The 20097-nt window shown below is 41.1% G+C and overlaps 1 protein-coding gene across 2 annotated transcripts in view; it reads right to left on the bottom strand.

The window, feature by feature from the left end:
• Positions 1 to 20097, bottom strand: part of cpne9 (copine family member IX) — a 227939-nt gene that overhangs the window by 38706 nt on the left and 169136 nt on the right. For both annotated transcript variants that reach the window (XM_034220741.1, XM_034220743.1), the window contains exons 7-10: positions 11519 to 11582; positions 10704 to 10807; positions 10111 to 10215; positions 7959 to 8000 (exon numbers count right to left, since the gene is read on the bottom strand). In XM_034220741.1, the coding sequence (XP_034076632.1) occupies positions 7959 to 8000; positions 10111 to 10215; positions 10704 to 10807; positions 11519 to 11582 (315 nt within the window). The remainder of the gene's footprint in view (positions 1 to 7958; positions 8001 to 10110; positions 10216 to 10703; positions 10808 to 11518; positions 11583 to 20097) is intronic.

Here is a 20097-nt window from a genome sequence, read left to right as displayed (position 1 = left end):
TCCGCGTGGTGGAAAGAACAGAGCTACGTTCAACACGACCAATCTAATACGATTGTTTGTTTTTTCATTTTTTCCCCCGTTTTTTTTTCAAATTGAATTTATTGAAATCTCCAATATCAACGTAAGAGCTTGTGCCTCTTCGGGGGGTGCTAACACTTAACCATAAACGTTATCGTTTACTTTCTCCGTCTTTATATGTAGATATTACTTTTCTCCGTTAATCTCCGTCATGTTGTTTCCAAAGCAACAACAACTTCCTGTCAACAGCGCTACCTCTCCTTCAAAATAAAAGCATGTCCATAAATAGGAAGCCAAGCCAAATTACACTTAAGACATATACAACTGCAACGAAAGTAACAAACACTATGCGATATCCTTTTCAATTTCAAAGAACACAAATTGGGTTACATTAACAAATAACTATAAAACAACAATACTGTAGAATAACAAAAAGAAGTGGTTTGCTGCTGATTACTTTTGAATTGTGTTACTCCAGTAAGATGGAAATATAATACTTTGTTTATTCATGTTATGTTAAGCTGCTGTTGTTCATTGCATTATTACTAGACTAGTTAGTCTTAAGGCTAGAATTCTGCACTAAGCCACATTTTTATTTTATTTTATTATTTGTGACTGAATGTGAACTTGTGAAGCTAGCCAAGCTTCCAGTATAGAGTTATTTTTGTTTTGTTACTGCACTATCTGCACTCAATTAGTTTACATGGTTATTTTGTGGTGGACCACTGATAAGCTTTATTTTTGTTTTGATCCAATGCTGCACAACTGAACTGATCCAATGCTGCTGTGAAAAAAAGAAGCTATATCCATGTTGGATAGAATGGATAGTTGGGTACTGCCATTTAAATAAAAAAATAAACTTAAGGGACAACTTGAATGCTTTTTTTCTCTTAATGCATTGCATAAAGATCGGATCAGGAAAAATCGGTATCGGCAGATTGTCAAAATCAAATGATCGGGATCGGGAGCAAAAAAAGGTGATCGGGACATCCCTAAACACAACGGCTCAGTTTCAATTAAAAGCAGCGACAAAAAGAAAAGTCTTCAGCCTGGATTTAAAAGTAGTAAGAGTTGTAGCGGACCTGCAGGTTTCTGGGAGTTTGTTCCAGATATTTGGAGCATAATAACTGAACGCTGCTTTACCATGTTTAGTTCTGACTCTGGGGACAGAAAGCTGACCAGTCCCTGAAGACCTGAGAGATCTGGATGGTTCATAATTTAGCAGAAGATCAGAAATGTATTTTGGGCCTAAACCATTCAGTGCTTTATAAACCAGCAGCAGTATTTTGAAATCTATTCTTTGACACACAGGAAGCCAGTGTAAAGACTTCAGAACAGGAGTGATGTGATCCACGTGTTAGTGAGGACCCGAGCAGCGGCGTTCTGAATCAGCTGCAGCTTTCTAATAGATTTTTTAGTGAGACCTGTAAAGACACCATTGCAGTAGTCGAGTCTACTGAAGATCCTGCTGTGACATTAGTCTTTTAATCCTAGATATGTTCTTTAGGTGATAGTAGGCTGATTTAGTAATTGTTTTAATGTGACTGTTGAAACTCAGGTCAGAGTCCATGACTACACCTAGATTTCTGGCTTTATCTGTTGTTTTGAACATTGCAGACTGAAGCTCAGTGCTAACTTTTATACGTTCTGCCTTGGCTCCAAAGACCATTACCTCAGTTTTGTCTTTGTTTAATTGGAGAAAGTTCTTACACATCCAGTCATTGATTTGTTCAATGCACTTACTCAGTGTTTGAATTGGAGCATAGTCTCCTGGTGAAATGGTTATGTAAATGTGTGTGTCATCCGCATAGCTATGGTAACTTATTTTGTTGTTTTTCATTATCTGAGCCAGTGGTAGCATGTAGATGTTAAAGAGAAGAGGCCCCAGGATGGAGCCTTGAGGAACCCCATATGTTATATTTGTCAACTCAGATTTGTATTTACCTATAGCAGGGGTGGGGAACCTTTTTCCTCTCAAGGGCCATTTCAATGTTTTCAACATCCTCCGAGGGCCGTACAAATTATTGACCTCTGCTTTAAAAAACTAAAATCACAGCCCATTCATTTGGCCTTTCTTTCATGCTGTGCAAAGAAAAAGCAACCTCTTAATCCAGATATCTCACCATGACTCGCGTATGCATGCACGTGCACGGTTGTGGCATGACCACCCAAACAGAAAGATATGGACACAAGATGTGTGCAAATGTATTTAGTTTCCTATCCATGTGGACATGATTTAAGTGGGGGGGGACCTAACCTCCTCTAGGGAGGTCCGGGGGCATGCTCCCCCGGGAAGATTTGTTTTTAAATGTTGAAGTTAAAAGCATCAATCTGGTGCACTTTATGAGAGCAACATTAGGAGATCTATGGAAACATCTCTCAACACCCATATGAAACAGAACTGTAAGCAAATTTAATTTTTCTTTATGGATATTTTACAAATCACTCCCCTTTCAAACTGTATTCTTGTTTATTAATAACGACTGTCATATAGTATTTTATACCTGTTTACTTTATTCTCTTATTTTTTTATAACTATAATGATCATATAAAGATGTGCCTTTACCTCACTGGTTGTAGAAAAAGCTTCTTATATTCGTTAGCATAGCTAGCTAACCAGATGCTAATAACAACAAAGTTATTGTCTGTATGATCAGTATGACAGATCGCCACTGGGCTTTCAACTAAAGACACAGCCACGCAAAAACTGCAGCATGTGTACGGCTCCTTATGGGTACTGCAATGTTTGGAAGTGCCGGAGCGGAGCTGCGTTCTGGTGCTCTCCGTCAGAACTACACCCCTGTCAGACGAGACACGTGATGACACGTTAGGCTTGTGTTGTGTTCAAGGACCCTGACCTTGGCCAGGAAAAACAGGCACTCACTTGTTTAATTATTTTGCGGTCTAGATTTCTTTAATTTTTTTCTTTTTTGCGTGTGTTTATAAATTACCTCGAGGGCCATACCTTATAATGAATAAGTTCAAACAAACTAAAACTTACAGATGATTAATAACGGTATCTAACTTGAGTTTTTATTATATCAAAAACCTGTTGAAATGCTACTGATATTTTTACTGTCCCCAAAAAGCGCGTCGGCAGCCTCCAGGAATGCTTCTTTCACAACTTCGCCGTCTTTGAAAGACTTCATGTGTTTCGCAAGAACGTGACTGACACGATAAGATGCTATGGTAGCAGCCTTGCTCTTGTTGTTGGGCCTGGTGAAAATAGACTGCTGTGCATTTAGCTGTCCTTTCAGGCCCCTCCCCTTTTGGGAGCGTAGGGCAGAATTAGGAGGGGATTCCGTCTCGTAGCGTTTGTGCACTGTTTTGAAATGTCGCTCCTAAATTACCCTTCTTCGATAAAGCCACGCTCGCATTGCAGATGAGACAGATGGACTTTGAATTGGAATAGATACAAAAATAATCATCCTCCCACTCGGAGTGAAAATTATATATTTTGGGCTTTTTTGCTTCTGCCATAATTTCGGTTTTGTGTGTGTGCGGACTGTCACTCTTGTTGACACGGACAACGTCAGCGTAATAGTGCCCACTGCCCACCAGCCACGCCCCGACACATGGGGTCACGTCGGCCAATCACAAAGCTTTGATGCGTTCAAGTGCATTATTCTGGCACAGGAAGATTATGTTATAGGACATTAACGATAAAACAGAATATTGTTGTTCTATTTTTAGACACATCTCGCGATCGACTGGGAATCTCCCCGCGATCGACTGGTTGATCGCGATCGACCGGTCGGGCACCCCTGCTCTAGGGGCAGTTTTCTCAAGCAGCAAGGGGGGATTTTAGATGTTTGCCCCTTGTTCATCCTATACCAGTCCCACTGTTTTCAGCAGCAACTTTCAGTGATCTCCACAGCTCGGACACCTCTCTTACGCTTGGGAGAACACATAATTAACAGCCCTGCTCTAAGCACTTTATCGACCTCTGTTTAAAACAACTGAGGTGCTTCAATTTAGCCCTGTCTTTATCTGTCTATAACACTTCTCATCATCCCAGTCTATCTGGCACCACCATCCAAACTTCACACACTTTCATTCATACTCAGCTCAAAACAAGCTTGGAATCTCTTAACATGCCAATAATGTTATACCTAGATACATCCAAGTATGACTCAAGGCATCAACTAAAAAAACAAAAACTCTCCCCCACGGAAACAGGGAGAAATGGCCCCTCATTTCTGGTTCTGGGAGCATTTATATAAAGTCCTAAGCATTCTAGGCATATATTCAAAACACATTTCAAGCCATTCCTTCTGCACTGGTACAGCCGCCAGATTATTAGGCATCTCAGGTCAAACCATTCAGGTCCTGATCAACCCAGGCAAATCGCTCCTACATTCCGATGAATCTCAATGATCCCCATCAAGCACACAATCATCTCAGCTCAATTTAAATCCAATTATTTGGGGGGGCTGGAATCAGTTGAGGCGGAAACCTGCCTTATACCTCCATCCTGCTATACATCCTCCAAACCAGCATAGCATCCCTTTTCCACGTTAAAACACCTTTCTTTGTCTAAAGTCACTGATAATGTATTATCTTCACAATACTGTTAGAGATCCTTGTCATGACTCACTGAAAGACAAAAGAGTTGCCTGTCAAACCATAACAACGACCGACAGGGTATTACTGCCTGATGACTGCGTCAGACTGGAGCACTGCAAGACATTTATCTTTACTTTCCTGTCTTGCAGAATACGTGATAAGAATTAAGAAATCTAGGACAGGGGATTTATAAAGATCCCACAAGAATTTAAAGTGAATTCTTCCTTCAAACTTTAGACGGGTAGAGACAAACCTCAGTTTTTATGTAATAATAATAATAATGGGTTCCATTTATAAAGCACTTCATATTTGATTTCAAATCCCGAAGTGCTACAAGTAGTGAGCATGAACAGTATAAATAAACATTACACAACACGGTAGAATTAATAAAAAGCAATACTAAAATAAATAAATAAAAGGGTGATAAAAAGGTCTAGGCAAAGGCTCTTTTGAAGAGATGGGTTTTGAGGCCTTTTTTAAAAGCCTCCACGGTCTGTGGTGCTCTCATTTGGTCGGGGAGAGCATTCCACAGACTGGGAGCAGCCGAGCAGAAGGCTCGGTCTCCCATAGTACGGAGCTTAGTCCTGGGGGGTTTGAGGAAGTTGGAGTTGCTGGAGCGGGTGGTCCGCAAGGAGGTATGGGGGGTGAGGAGTTCCTTGAGGTAGGGAGGGGCAGTTCCATGGACACACTGGTGGGTGAGGACGGAGACCTTGAATTCGATCCTCAGTTCCACGGGTAGCCAGTGTAGTGCTTTAAGGATGGGGGTTCATATTTGCGCACCCTCATCAGGATCCTAGCAGCACTGTTCTGAATGTATTGGAGCTTCTGGATGCTTTTGTTAGGGATCCCGATGAGGAGTGCATTGCAGTAGTCCAGCCTGGAGGAGACAAAGGCATGGACCAGCTTTTCGGGCATCAGACAGAGTGAGTGTGGGGCGGAGTTTGGCGATGTTCCTGAGGTGATAAAAGGAGTTCTTGCACAGCTGTTTAATGTGGGCCTCAAAGGTCAGATGGGTGTCCATTTTAACACCCAGGTTGGTGACTATTGAGGAGAGGGTAATGTCCTGGCCGGAGAAGGTGATGGTGATGATGGTGGATGACCGAACCTGGTGTGGGGTGCCAACTATAATGGCTTCGGTCTTGGAGCTGTTGAGTTTCAGGAAGTTTTGCTTCATTCACGCCTGTATCTCCTCCAGGCAGGCAAGGTGAAGGCAGGGCTGCAGAGGAGGTAGGGTTGATCCTGAGGTACAGTTGGGTGTCATCAGCGTAGCAATGGAATGATACTCCATGTCGGCTGATGATAGAGCCAAGGGGGAGCATGTAGAGTGTGAAGAGGGTGGGGCCGAGAACTGATCCTTGAGGGACACCACAGGTGACGTTGTGGGTACCCGACTCTGCCTCGCCCAAGGAGACATACTCTGTTCTCCCGGTGAGGTATGATCTGAACCAGTCAAGGGGAGAGTCAGAGAGTCCGATGGTGGAGTGCAGACGATGGAGGAGGATGCCGTGATCGACGGTGTCGAAAGCTGCAGTGAGATCGAGGAGGATGAGGAGAGAGGGAGAGCCAGCATCAGCCGTCATCAGCAGGTCGTTGGTGACCCTGACCAGGGCAGTTTCTGTGCTGTGGCCTGAGCGGAAACCAGACTGGAACTTCTCAAATAGGTTGTTGGAGTTTAGGTGGTCCTGGAGCTGAGCAGCAACTAGTTTTTCCAGCACCTTTGATAGAAAAGGAAGGTTGGAAATGGGTCTGTAGTTGGCCAGGACTCCCGGGTCAAGGGAGGGTTTTTTGAGACGAGGTTTGATGACAGCGGTTTTTAGGGCAGAGGGGACATGGCCAGCCTGGAGTGAGAGGTTTACGATCTTAGTGATCATGGGGCTCATGGTACAGATGTACGATTTCACAAGAGCTGACGGAAGGGGGTCCAGGACACAGGTGGAGGGCTTCATCCTCCTAATGATGCCCTCAACCTCTCGCTGAGAGATGTCCGCGAAACAGCGAAGAGGCTGGGTTGTCCCAGGCTGTGGGTCAGCAGTTATAATTGGAGGTGCAGAGGGGCTAGAGAGGAGGGAGCGGATGGTATCAACTTTGTTAGTGAAGAAGGCGGCGAAGTTGCTACACTGCTTCTCAGTGGAGTCGGAGTGTAGAGGACTTTGGGGTTTGAGGAGGTGGTTTATGGTGGAGAAGAGTTGCTTGGAGTTTCCAGTACTGTTGTTGATGAGGGAGGAGTAGTACTGGGGCCGTGCATCTCTGAGGGACTGTGCGTAGGCCTTCTGGTGTTCACGATAGGCTAACCGGTGAACAGTGAGTCCTGAGGCCTTGAGCCGCCGCTCAAGGACACGCCCAGCTGTCTTCATTCTCCGCAGTTCGCCGGTGTACCAAGGGGCTGAGCGTGAGAAGGTGACCATCCTGGTTTTCAGGGGGGCGTGCAGATCAAGGAGACTGTTAAGGGACTGGTTGTAATATGCAACTCATTTACTGATGAGAAGTTGGCGGAAGAAAGATGCTGGAGGTCCAGGGTCATGGTGTCCGGGTTGATGTTCCTCAGGTTCCTGAAGCGGATTTGGCGTTTGGGCATGCTGAGGGGGGATTGGAAAGAGAGCTCCATAGAGATGGTCTTGTGGTCAGACACCCCCAAGTCATACACTAGCAGATTGCTGATGGGGGCGGAGTTTGTGATGACCAGGTCGAGCGTGTGGCCCTTGGCGTGTGTGGGGACATTAACATGCTGTGTCAGATTGAGGCAGTCCAGAAGTAGCAGAAACTCAGTGGCAAAGTGGCAGGAGGGGGAGTCGACGTGAATATTAAAATCTCCAAGTATGATAATATTGGCAGAGGTTGTGCATAGCGTAGTGAGAAGGTCTTGTATCTCTGGGATGAAAGCTGAGTTGGGTTTGGGTGGCAGAAGTATTGTCAGGGCGAAGGGGGGTTTACATTTAAATGCAAGGCATTCAAAAGAGGACAATACAGGCAGGGGCAGGAGTGACAGTTCCAATTCCTTTCGGTAGATGACAGCTAGGCCTCCACCACGACCAGTGCTGCGGGCTTTCTCCAAGTAGCTGTAGCCAGGAGGGCAAGCTTCATTGAGGGTGAAGTAAACCTCTGGCTGATGCCAGGTTTCCGTGAGGCACATGAAGTCCATTTTCTCATCGGTGATGTGGTCAAGAATGAAGGATGCTTTATTACTGAGGGATTGTGTATTCAGAAGTTCTATTTTGGCTTTGGAAGATGTGGTGAATCTCTGTAGGGGCCGGAGTAGGCTGTAATCCACTCCACGTTTGTCTATTAACAAGTCTGACCGCCGAGGGGACGGAGGGTTATCTGAGGGATTCAATCTAGGGCTGATAATTAAAATAAAGTAAAGCATGAGATCTTACCTCCCGTCTCTGTCCCAGTCGTATACGTCCACCTTGACTGTCCTGAGGGGGGCGAGAGGAGGGAGGGTGGGGTGAGACAGACAACGTTGAGAACCACGGAGAGTGTGAGACAAAAGAGAAGTGGGAGAGACAGAAGAGGGAGGTCAGAGTTTTTGTAAGACAGAAAGTCAATCTTTCTTCAGAGGTAGAGGAAGTAGTCAGATCTTGTATTTGAGTAAAAGTGGAAATACCAAAGTGCAGTATTACTCTGTTACAAGTAAAAGTCCTGCATTAGCAATGTTACTCAAGTAAAAATACCAAAGTATAAGCATAACATAAAATGGAAATACTCAAGTAAAGTACAAGTACCTTAGAAATGTACTTAATTCAATCTACTTAGTTACTTTACACCACTGTCTTTCTTATTGTTCATATCACAGGATGATGATGAACCCTCTTGTTTTTCCCAAATTGGGATGAGTACAGAAAATCTGATCTAAATCTGATTAAATTACATTCCAGACCACGCAATAAAAGTGTCGCTTAAAATAGTAAATATTTTGGAGCTCATTTGTTTTGTGTGTGAGTCAGAGAGATGAGTCTGGCGCTGCATGTCCTCCATGTTGGTCTCAATAACACCAGCACTGGCCTGAGACTGAAGCACGGCCAACTGCTGGCATTATTCTGACCAGCAGGGACTCCAAACTCCTCTTCATTCAGCAGGCTCTGATCACATGTTGTTACTTAGGAAACTTTAAATGGTTAAGAAAGCAACATGACGACATGTTTTCACATTACTAATAAATGATAAAGTGCCCAAATAATGGCAGGGGGAATGTTTGGAGGTCAATTATATAGGTTTCTTGTTTTGGAATACTCAAAAGTACCTAAAGTGTTACTGTCCTGTTTCTCTCACTGTGAGAGACTGTGGGTTATGCCTCAGCCAAGCTGTATTACATTTTTTATATTTGTGTTTTATTTGTAGTTAGGAGAGTTTCCCAAAATGCAGTTCCCCAAAACAGCAATATTTGTGGTACTGTGTAGCAGCCGAGCAGGTCACACAATCCAACACGTTTCTCCAAATAAAAGCTAAATTAAATGATTCTGTCTATTGAAATGCTACTGGGCATTTAATTCAAGACAGAAACAGTAAGCATTGAGTTTGTATTAACAGCTTTATGCCATCACCATATTTTAACAGGGCAAACAGGAGCAAATCCAAAATGTGGAAAACTTCATTAAATACGACCAAAACTATTTGTGAGTGAATAAAAAAACAACTTGACTTTAATAGAAGCCTGTTTCAAGTAAAGGCTAGATCCCACCGCACCTGAGTAAAATAAAGATTTACTATGTCTAAAGGCCCAATTTTGGAAGAATGTAGTCAATATGAACCATATTAAGTAGTTTGCCTCAACTAATATATGTAAATATCTGATGATACATAGTGTCCTTACATACAGGAGGCTCTTATTTCACAAAATGTAAGTCACTTTGGATAAATGCATCAGCTAATGTAAATGTATATTTTTTACTGTGAGTTTAATTCAACACTTGCTTATGCAGTCTAGTTTTTCAGTTTAACATGCTCAGGCCCAATCCTAACTAAATACTGATGAGGAAAATATTTTCCTAGGCCTATACCTTTGAGTTTATCACTTTCTACTCAGCTGAGCACAGGCCTCTCTCTCTCTCTCTCTCTCTCTCTCTCTCTCTCTCTCTCTCTCTCTCTCTCTCTCTCTCTCTCTCTCTCTCTCTCTCTCTCTCTCTCTCTCTCTCTCTCATTCCTGCCTGATGATAGAGGTTATAGTAGAATGTTTGTTATGTCTTGCCATGCAGAACATGGGACTGGGGAGAAATCTTCAGAATTGGTGGGAAGGAGCTGTGTCACTTCCTGTCTGCAGCAAGTGCCTTTGTCAGTTCTCCGGCCGTAAATTCCAATAAATCTTCAGTGTTTGCCAAAAAGTTCCAGCTCTCCAGTGTTTCATTGTGTTTCGACTCCATGTTCCAGAAATGTCAATGACTAATACAATATGAACAACATTTGATGCCAAGAGGGAGTGTTAAATATGCTTGAAACCAAGAGGATAAACATCAGGTAACACAACAAGAATCACAGGTAGTAGTGGATGGTAATAACATCTGACCCCTGACCCCTGTGCTGTGGCCTCACCTGTCATAGTCTCCGTTACAGAGCGCTCGCACAGGGATGGTGAACGGCTGCCAGACAGGGTTCAGATTGTTCTTGATCACCTCAGTCTTATGGCAGATCGTGAACCTGGAGACAAACAGAGAAAGCCCAACATTAGAACTTTCTGTAAATAAATATACAGGTTAAATGGAACCAGAACGATCATATGTGTGTACATGTGTATTACTAATAATTTGCCTTTCTGAGTGAGTATTGAAAGGTAGCTCATTCAGAAACCCACATTTCTCTTGGAAAACATTTCAAATGCATCAAATCTTGGTCAGCAGAAACACAACAGGCTCACAGAGGGTTTTGATCCCTGACTGAAGTTTTCAAATACTAAGGGATACACTAAGTACAGATTGGAGCATTCTGTCTCAGTGTCAAGAAAATCTATTAACTCTTCTTCCATCTGATGGGCAACAGGCTCTCAAACGCCTCCTGGGTCTGGATCACACAGAGAACTCTGTGCGCAGGTTTCAGTATCTGTCAGTGATGGGGAAGAGTCGTGACAGAGGAGCGGCACATACATCTGCTGAAGGACAAACAGAGTTTAAACAAACAAACACACGTACGTTCCGTCCTCGTTGCTCCGGTAGAAGACGAGGAAAGGGTCAGACTTGCCGAAGAAATCTTTTTTATCCAGTTTGTTGGCACACAGCTGCATGGTTGCGATGTCCTGAGAGGACAAAAACAGAACATGTTTCAATTCAGACAAACTGAATTATAGATTCAACAAACAATAGTTCACTCACACTTTAGCTGGAACGCTTAAAGGACTTGAACTATATTTGTCCTCAACTTTACTTTTTTAACAGCTCTAGTTTATGGTTACTTTCCATATTAGAATATTACATGAAAAAATCAAGTTACTAAGCTTATAAACTACAGTGCATTGTTAAAGATTGGAGCAGCAGCTCTAACCTTTTGGCTCATGACTCCCCACAAAAAAGCTACAAAAACAAGCAACAACATATGTTTCAAAATGGCCGAAGCCCTGGATTTAGATAAGAAGGTGGATGCTATTGAGACTTGCGAAGAAGAAACACCTGCTGTAAGGTGTCTGTTATTGTGTGTTTACCAGAGCTGTCAACTCTCCAACATTAAGAGAAAAACGTACGTGGTTGGTTGGTGACACTTTAAATTCACACATTTGTCTTTGTTGAGAACAAATAATAACTGATAACGCCGAGGCGCAAGCGGAAGGCACGGAGGAACGGAGAATCACTGTGAAAGATAACACCTAATTCAGTTTAAGCAAACTGCTTCTTCAGTATTCAATTCATTGCCGGCATGGATTCAAATGAACACGTTTACAAATAACATGGTGCGCACTGTAAGACCGGGTGTGTGTGTGACTGTGTGTGTTTGTGTGAGATCTGCTACTAACCCTGCAGTTACTGAGCTCCTCGGCTGTGAAGATGATGCTTCCACATTTCTTCCCAGGTATCCCACTGAGAGAGAGAGAGATAGAGAGGGATCATTAATAGTTTTCAGGTGAAGTCTAACTCTTGAAAAAGTTGGAAAGCCTTTATCATCCACTTTATAATTCCTTGTAGCTCTACGAGTCACTCCACCTTACAACACGACTCAGGGATTTTGTCCGTCCCGTTGAAGCCGTTCTGTTATGCGGTGTTATGATATGTCTGTATCAGTTTTGTTTTATGAATTGTGGACAGCCATGAGTCTGCTTTAGGCAGGTGGTAGGAGGCAGGGTCCAAACTGATGTCACTCCTTTCGGGTGTGTGTTGCCTTTGACTGTTATTAGCAGCTGTGTGAGATATATAGTTGGACTCTGGGAGCTGGATCGACCCGCCATGAGGAAGACACTAGGTTGAGAACATTTGGGGCAAAAACGTTTATCTCCCGTTTTTATATGTACAAACTGCTGGGGCACGAACAACTTAGATATTTAGATATAGCCTAATGGTGCTTTTTTAATACAACACAGCTGTAGGCTATCCATGGGTTCGAGGCAACAGGTAGCTGATCGTTTCATACAAAGAGAGAGCGAGAGAGAGAGAGGGGGGGGGGGCTGTGTGATTCTGTGAGAGGGAGAATGTGAACGACAAATGACATACTGCCGGAAGCAGTGAATTAACGACACAGAGCAAAACTGTCGGCACATACATTTACTTTACCTCCAGTTTTTCTAAGTAATCGTCTCAAATGTGTGCTCCAGATGGTCAACTTCATTCATTTTCTTTTTATTATTTACTGCTGGCGCTGGTTATGTAAAAAACAGCCTACATCCCAGCTCTCGATAGGGTTCATTTATTTTGCTAGAAAAGGTGTTGGCAGCTCATTCCTAAAAGCAAAAGCCTCAGATTGATTATAATAAGGGAAAATAAGAAGGGTATACTTCAAGCTTATTATGCAAATCGTTTGTTTATCAACTAAGATTTGTTAGAACAAGTTTTCAACTTTTATTGACTGAATTTATTTGAAAAGTGGCCTTATTAACACATGAATACTACTGTATGTATGTCTACATATATATTTAGGACGTACAATCTACGTTGGTCCACAACGTAGGACGTAGTATTTCTACAAAAACACCTCTGAAATTGTAAGATCCCTACGTTTTTTTTCACCATTAATTTCCAATGGCTGGCGTCTATGTCACGTGATCTTCAAATGTCTCCCTGCAGAAGAAAAAAAAACATGGCCGACCTTCGTTTTATTTTCGGTGTAAAATGCCTATTTTAAAGTTAGTTTGGCCATTAAAATGCGTTTTGATGTCATTTGATGCGAGAAATATGAGTTGTTATTTCAGATTATTATTATTATTAGTTTGCTAGTTATTACGAAGATTACTTCAGGAAATTGTGTCCATACAACGTTTTCATTGTTACCAAGGTGGTTGCTAGGGACGCTGCTATCGATATTATTTCTGTTATGTTGTTTAACTGTTTAATGGTGTTATCTTTATTGCTACCCCCTTCCCCGTCAATGTATAGTGTTGGTCCACAGCGCAAACGTATTAGTTTAACAAAATCCGCATCTAAAATTGTGGCAAAGATACGTTATTTTCCCCTGTGCAATTCCAGTCTCACATCTCACATCACATCGTCATAAACAAATACCAGAAACAGACGTATAGGCAAGATCCTCAGCTCGGTGATTGGATGGTTAATGCACGTTGGGAGATGGTGTTTATGCGATGTGAAATCCCAAAACATTTTTAAAAAATAAAATAATACTTCATTCCGAGTGTGCTTGCTTTTCTCTTTGAAAGTCATCACATAACGGCATTGTAATACACGGTTCGGCTGCATTAAATATTACATATCTGCCATAGTTCTTTATTTATAGAGCCCTGATGAGAAGACTTCTAGACAAACATGAGGAACTGAAAACGTGACGTGGATCATAAATATATCAGCCATTAAACAGCATCTTACATTTCTTTTCACACAATACGTCTCCTTGCAGTATCAACACTAATTCGGCTGACTTTTATATTTGATCAAATTGGTAGATAGGCTGTAGACATCTATCAATATGTGTGTATACCTCCAGCAATGTTAACTATGTTGAAGCACTTATTTTAACTGATATTATACATAATGTATTATACTCTTATAAGATGTATGTAGATAGAATAAGAAATGTGCAGAATATGACAGTTTAATGGTGGAGTGTTAACTGTGATGGTTATTCTCGCGTCCAGGAAAGAGAAGCTTAAAAAGGAGACTAAATGGAGTCTCTGAGATGTTTTCAAATTGGTACTTTAATTAATAAAAAAGGCGCGGTAAAGTCACAAACAGGATATTTGTCCGACAGAAAAGCAGCTGCCTCTGGCTCCCCGCTAGCAGAGAAAAGAGGCCGAACCGCTCAGGTGCTGCTGTTATATAGCTTCTGCAGGCTCCTCCCTGCGGGCCGGCCCTCCACATCTTAATGTCCGTCGTTACGTTTAAACAGAGGATTCAGGCATTGTACATTCAATATATACTTAAACACGCCTCTTCTCCTCATATTGTCTTTCATCACTTTTCCTTTAACACATTCTAAACGTTGTAGTTCATATTCTAAAAAATACAGAAAATACTTCACGGCTGGTTTGGTTTCTGGTCATTCCGGATGTTGTCACATCTTACCCACATCTGTAAACAATAACTTTATTCAAATAAACTATACCTTCATTTAATATTCAGCAATAATAATACGTCTATAGTTGCAGTGTTAAAATCAGTAGGTTTCGGTGTGCATCACTCCATGTCATTTCGCTACTAAATTAACCTTTATAATAAATGGTAAACTAGCCACATGCTAACTGGAGATGAAGGATTTTCAGAATAAAAGCTTAACTGGTTGTGCACAATAATTTTCTGGTTTTTCAGTATAAAACAGCATTTAAACTGAAGGTACATTATGCCATCAAAACATTGATTTTAATTTCTAACAGGAGGTACACACATATTGATAGATGTCTTGTAATGCACTGTTGAGGAGCCTGTGTCCCAAGTTTTTCATTCTTTGCATAACTACACCGTAGTTGTGTATAATATGATATGTCAATAAACCTTAGAAAATCTTGAAATCTTGAAAGGGATGTGCAAAATAGTCATTATATACAGTCTTTAATTAACTATTAGAGAATAACGAGTAATGAATATACTTTATAGAGATCCTATTAATATCTAATAATACAAATAATACATTTCAATAACATGCTTTAACCACTAGGTGTCCCTTTATATCAGCTGTGCACCGTTATGGTGTAAATACAGCCTATCTACCAATTGGATCAAATATAAAAGTCAGCCGAATTAGTGTTGATACTGCAAGGAGACTTATTGTGTTAAAATAAATGTAAGATGTTGTTTAATGGCTGATATATTTATGATCTTGCCTACGTCTGTTTCTGGTATTCGTTTATGACGATGTGATGTGAGATGTGAGACTGGGTTGGAGAATTGCACAGGGGAAAATAACGTATCTTTGCCACAATTTTAGATGCGGATTTTGTTAAACTAATACGTTTGCGCTCTGGACCAACACTATACATTGACGGGGAAGGGGATAGCAATAAAGATAACACCATTAAACAGTTACACAACATAACAGAAATAATATCGATAGCAGCGTCCCTAGCAACCACCTTGGTAACAATGAAAACGTTGAATGGACACAATTTCCTGAAGTAATCTTCGTAATAACTAGCAAACTAAAGACCATGTACATTCACTGTAATCTGAAATAACAACTCATATTTCTCGCATCAAATGACATGAAAACGCATTTTAATGGCCAAACTAACTTTAAAATAGGCATTTTCCACCGAGAATAAAACGAAGGTCGGCCATGTTTTTTTTTGTCTGCGGAGAGAAAGTTGAAGATCACGTGACATAGACGCCAGCCATTGGAATGAATGGTGAAAAAATGGTGTGACCTTTGTTGCATGTCAGTGTACAACTTGAAATGTCATTTTTAATTCAATGAAAAACCAACTGGTCTGATGATCTGTATCCGAGGAGACGCTCGACCCCAGTGAGCTGGTCAGGGGCCAAATCAAAGCTGCCAGTCAACAGAACCTTCCCCACCAGACAGGAATGGTTTTATTCGCCCAGAGGAAGTCTAGTTACATTTTGTCGTCTAATGCAACGTTACAGTACAGTATAAAGGCACTTACGGGCTTGCAGGCCATCCAGGCTTCAGGATCTATTACAAGCTGGGTTTAGCACTGAAGCCTAAAAAACAACCAAGGATTTTTTGGCATCTGTGACACATGAAGGCACAAACACACCTACAACACATGCACACAATTCCTTATGCTGAAGGGATGATACTATTGCACAAACACACTATATATTCTCCTGGGGAGGCTGTTTGCTGAAACCTTGACCCATGGCTTCACCTCAGTCAGTCACTTTATTATCCATTCCAACAAGCAAAGCTCCTCACATGAACAATGTGGGGGGGTTGAGGTGACGTGCAACAACATTAACCTTTCTGTTGGTCGCTTGTTAGCAGACCCTTCACGCGATGGCAGAGCGAACAGGTACAGGCAGGGCCCATAATTACGGTGGCCCTGAAGTGCAAGACACCACAGCATTTCAGAAAACACCACAGCATTTCACATTGGACGGAAAGGGTATTCCTTAGGGAGAACACTTCTTGTTTGTGATTGGACAGAGCCAGCCATAGAAGCACTGCTGTGATTGGTTGTTTTTGCTGCCAGTCAAGAAATGACGCTTCGTGATTGGCCCAACACATCAGCCGTTAGCTGTTAGCACACACTCAGAGCTCACAGCTCCTCATATTTGTTCAGAAACTGGACAAAAGTTAAACATATACAAAACACAGACTGTCTGTGTCATGGTGAATACAGTCGCTGCTTTATGTATGTCTGTATGACGTTGTTGTGAGTGTGGACGGAGCAGCTACAGGTTAGTTTACACGGATGTGCGCATGCAAACGCACACATACAAATGCATTTTCAAGACATGAAGGAAACAATTATAATAATAGAAGTTATAGTACTTCTAAGTGTGTGTTTTTATACATTTTACTTGTGTGCTTCTTTTGATTTTTCTTTAAACATTTTATCAAATGAAAAATTGTTCTTTGTGTTATTTAAATCTTCGACTATTATTCCAGTATCGTCTAATTTAGAGTTTGTTAAACATATTTGACTGTATCTTGTATTTTGTTGGATGATTTGACGTCCTAATGTAGCTCTGCATGGTTACAAAGATGGGCAGATGGTCACTTGTGTCATTTCTAAGAAGTCCATTTACTATACTACTTTTACGAGAGACATGCTGTATTTTGAATTCTGCATTTATATAACAGCTACACATTCTGCAGATTTTGCTTTCAGGGACTTGTTCATAAAATAATTAGATTAGATTAAATATACTTTATTAATCCCATATTGATATTGATTTATTGTCACAGCAACACATTACCAAACAATATATAATAAAATAAATAATAGAAAAATATATATCAATCTAAAAACACATAATATAAAATAAGCATAATACGTTAGAATACTCTATATTAGACCAATCTGCAACATAAATATAAAAAAATAGGATATACAAATCTGCAAATACTACAGTTGTCAAGAAAACTGCCAAAAGGTAGACTATTCAGAAAACTCGAAAGCTTCTACTTTTACTACACCAAAGAATATAAGTCCCTCCGGTGCCTCAGAGAGTATTGAACTCTATTTCATCAGACATCTCTAACAGTCACTTCACTGCTGTAGTAAATCTATTGGGAATATCAGATGATGTGGAGTTATGTAAAGCTGAGTCTCTGGAGTTACATGCATATTATATAACCTCTTTGTGGCCACGTACATCAAGTACTTGTACACATGAGTAAGCAGGGCTCTCACCAGAGAACGTGGGCCGAAAGCCCTCGGTCTCCTGACCACGCGCTCAGTGCTAGGGATCCCTGTCACTACTAGAGATGAATGCACTGTGGATCAGGGGATCTGAGGGCTCCTTTGGCTGCCTGTAATAGATGATGGTGCACAGTGTCTTTGATGGGGGGGGGGGGGGGGCTGTGACTACTGTGACTACTGTGACTACATTGGGCTGTGACTACTGTGTGAGATGGTCAAAGGATGTATTCATCCATGTGTGAGTAGCTGTTGAAAGTATCAAATACCTAAGTAATCTATTTACAGGGAACTCCACTGATTTTTCTCTTTTAAGTGTACTCTTGTAACAGGAATTCCGCTGTGAAAAGTCTGTAATATGACTTTGTGTGGCTCTGGAGGAGCTTTGTTGAGCCTGAGAAAATAGAGTCTGTCCCTGCTTGGGCATGGATAGACTCTGAAGTCTAAAGAAAATAGGAAAGCCGGCATTACAAACTGGTGCAGAAAGATGTGCGTACCAGGCACACAGGGACCAATAGGACATCATGGAGCTGCATTATGGGAAAAGTAGGCTCCAGAAGTTTTTAAGCCTTTCCCTTTTCAATCTGTCTATACTGTTTTACTGGTATTTTGATGAATAAATGTTAAATGGACTGTACTTATATAGCGCTTTATCCAATCTCTACGACCCCTCAAAGCGCTTTACATACTACCATTCATCATTCACCCATTCACACCTCATTCATGCAGAGCAATATGCCACTTTTTTCTCATGGAAGCTAACATTCATACAACACATTCTTACACCATTGGCCAAGCCGTCGAGAGCCACTCAGGGTTAAGTATCTTGCCTAATGATCAATTGACAACCCACAACCTTCTGATTTAAAACCGACTTCACTCCCTCGTAGCCAAAGTCATGAATAGTTTAAAGAATATAGTTCACTACATGTATACTGTATGTCCTCTGATGTTACTAATCACCATACTCTACTAATGAAAGGTGTTTTGACTTTAGTAGCTCTTGCTATCATTTTTATTGAGATCTGCTGCTCTCTGGGAACACAGCAACACGACAACATGCATGTAGTCGAGTACCAGGTTCCTAAGGACAGTACGACAGTTTCAGGTTCCCAAATAATTAAAGTACTTTTAAATAACTTTACATTGAAGTGCAGGTCACAAAACATATTCAATACTTGTTTTTTTAATCAGATCCATGGCTTTATGACGGGCTTTTATCTGAGGAAACTGAACTCAGTGCGTCTTAAGACTTTTAGACCTAAGCTGCTCAAATCATTTCAATGACACTTAACATTCATTTAGCAAATATACAATTATTTTAATAATTAATATATTTGCAAAGACATCACACAGCAGATCATTAACAATGGAATAAAGTTGTACTTTGAATAAAGTACAACTTGAAGTTTTACTTTAGTATTGAGGGAAACTGTTATAGTGTTTAAAAGATAACTTTGACTTTGGCTCTTCTCTTAACATTATTTTCTAAAGGGTTGTATGACTCCTTTTTCTACACTAAAGTTATTACTGATGTACTGCGCTTCAATAAGTTAGATATTCTACTTTTAATCATCATGAGATAATTTAAATTCATTTATTGCCTTCATTCCTCCCCAGATAGTCCCAGTAAGATTTTAAAAAGCAGTTTAGCGAAAACCAGGTCACGACAGCAGCATCACCATATTAATTTTGATGAGCACCAAAATAAAATAGAGGTCAAATAAGTGACATGGAAAAGCAGAGCAGTTTCATACATATATCTGATGTTAGGTTGGGGTTAGAGCAGTGGTTCTCAAAGTGGGGGGCGCGCCCCCCCTGGGGGGCGCAGAGGCATGCCAGGGGGGGGCGCGAGAGACCAGGAGGAAAAATGGTTATTACATTTTTTTTTAAAAAAAGATTAAAAAAAAAAAATCATAAATTGAAAAATGATTTATTCGAAAATAATATGATGCAGTACTATTACGTCTGGGTCTCTGTGTTTCATTAAAGCTTGGCTCTGTGTGTGTGTGAAACGAGCCATTTTGTGTGCGCGAGAGAGAGCGCACCGGTACCGGAGATCGTTGTTGTTAGCTTCTGGTGCTAGCGAGCTACGCTAACGGATATAAGGAGTTTTTTCAACAACAAAGTGGAGGAGAGCTCTCCTGTCAGACTGAGAGACTCAGTGAACTAAAGGACTCTCTCAGTGTTTAGATAGTTAACTTTAGTCTAAGTTATCTCAGTGGGTCTCAAACGTTTTGGTCACGATTAATGTAAACAATTATTTCCGAGGCACACGTTTATATGATCATTATAGTTATAAAAAAATAAGAGAATACATGAAAAACAGGTATGAAATACTATATGGCAGTAAAACAAGAATAAAGTTTAAAAGGGTGATTTGTAAAATATCCATAAAGAAAAAGTAAATCTGCTTACAGTTCTGTTTCATATGGGTGTTGAGAGAGGTATCCATAGATCTCTTCATTTTGCTCTCAAAGTGCACCAGATTGATGCTTTCAACTGCAATATTTAAAAATAAATCTTCCCGGGGGTCCACACACCACCTATAAAAATAGAACTTTACCCCTGCTTACACCTATATGCCGTGAGCTGATTATCGAGCCTTAATT

Source organism: Gymnodraco acuticeps, unplaced genomic scaffold (genome assembly GCF_902827175.1).
Source record: "Gymnodraco acuticeps unplaced genomic scaffold, fGymAcu1.1, whole genome shotgun sequence".
Lineage (NCBI taxonomy): Eukaryota > Metazoa > Chordata > Actinopteri > Perciformes > Bathydraconidae > Gymnodraco > Gymnodraco acuticeps.
The sequence above is the reverse complement of the archived record's forward strand: the minus strand, read 5'-3'. Positions and strand labels throughout refer to the sequence as shown.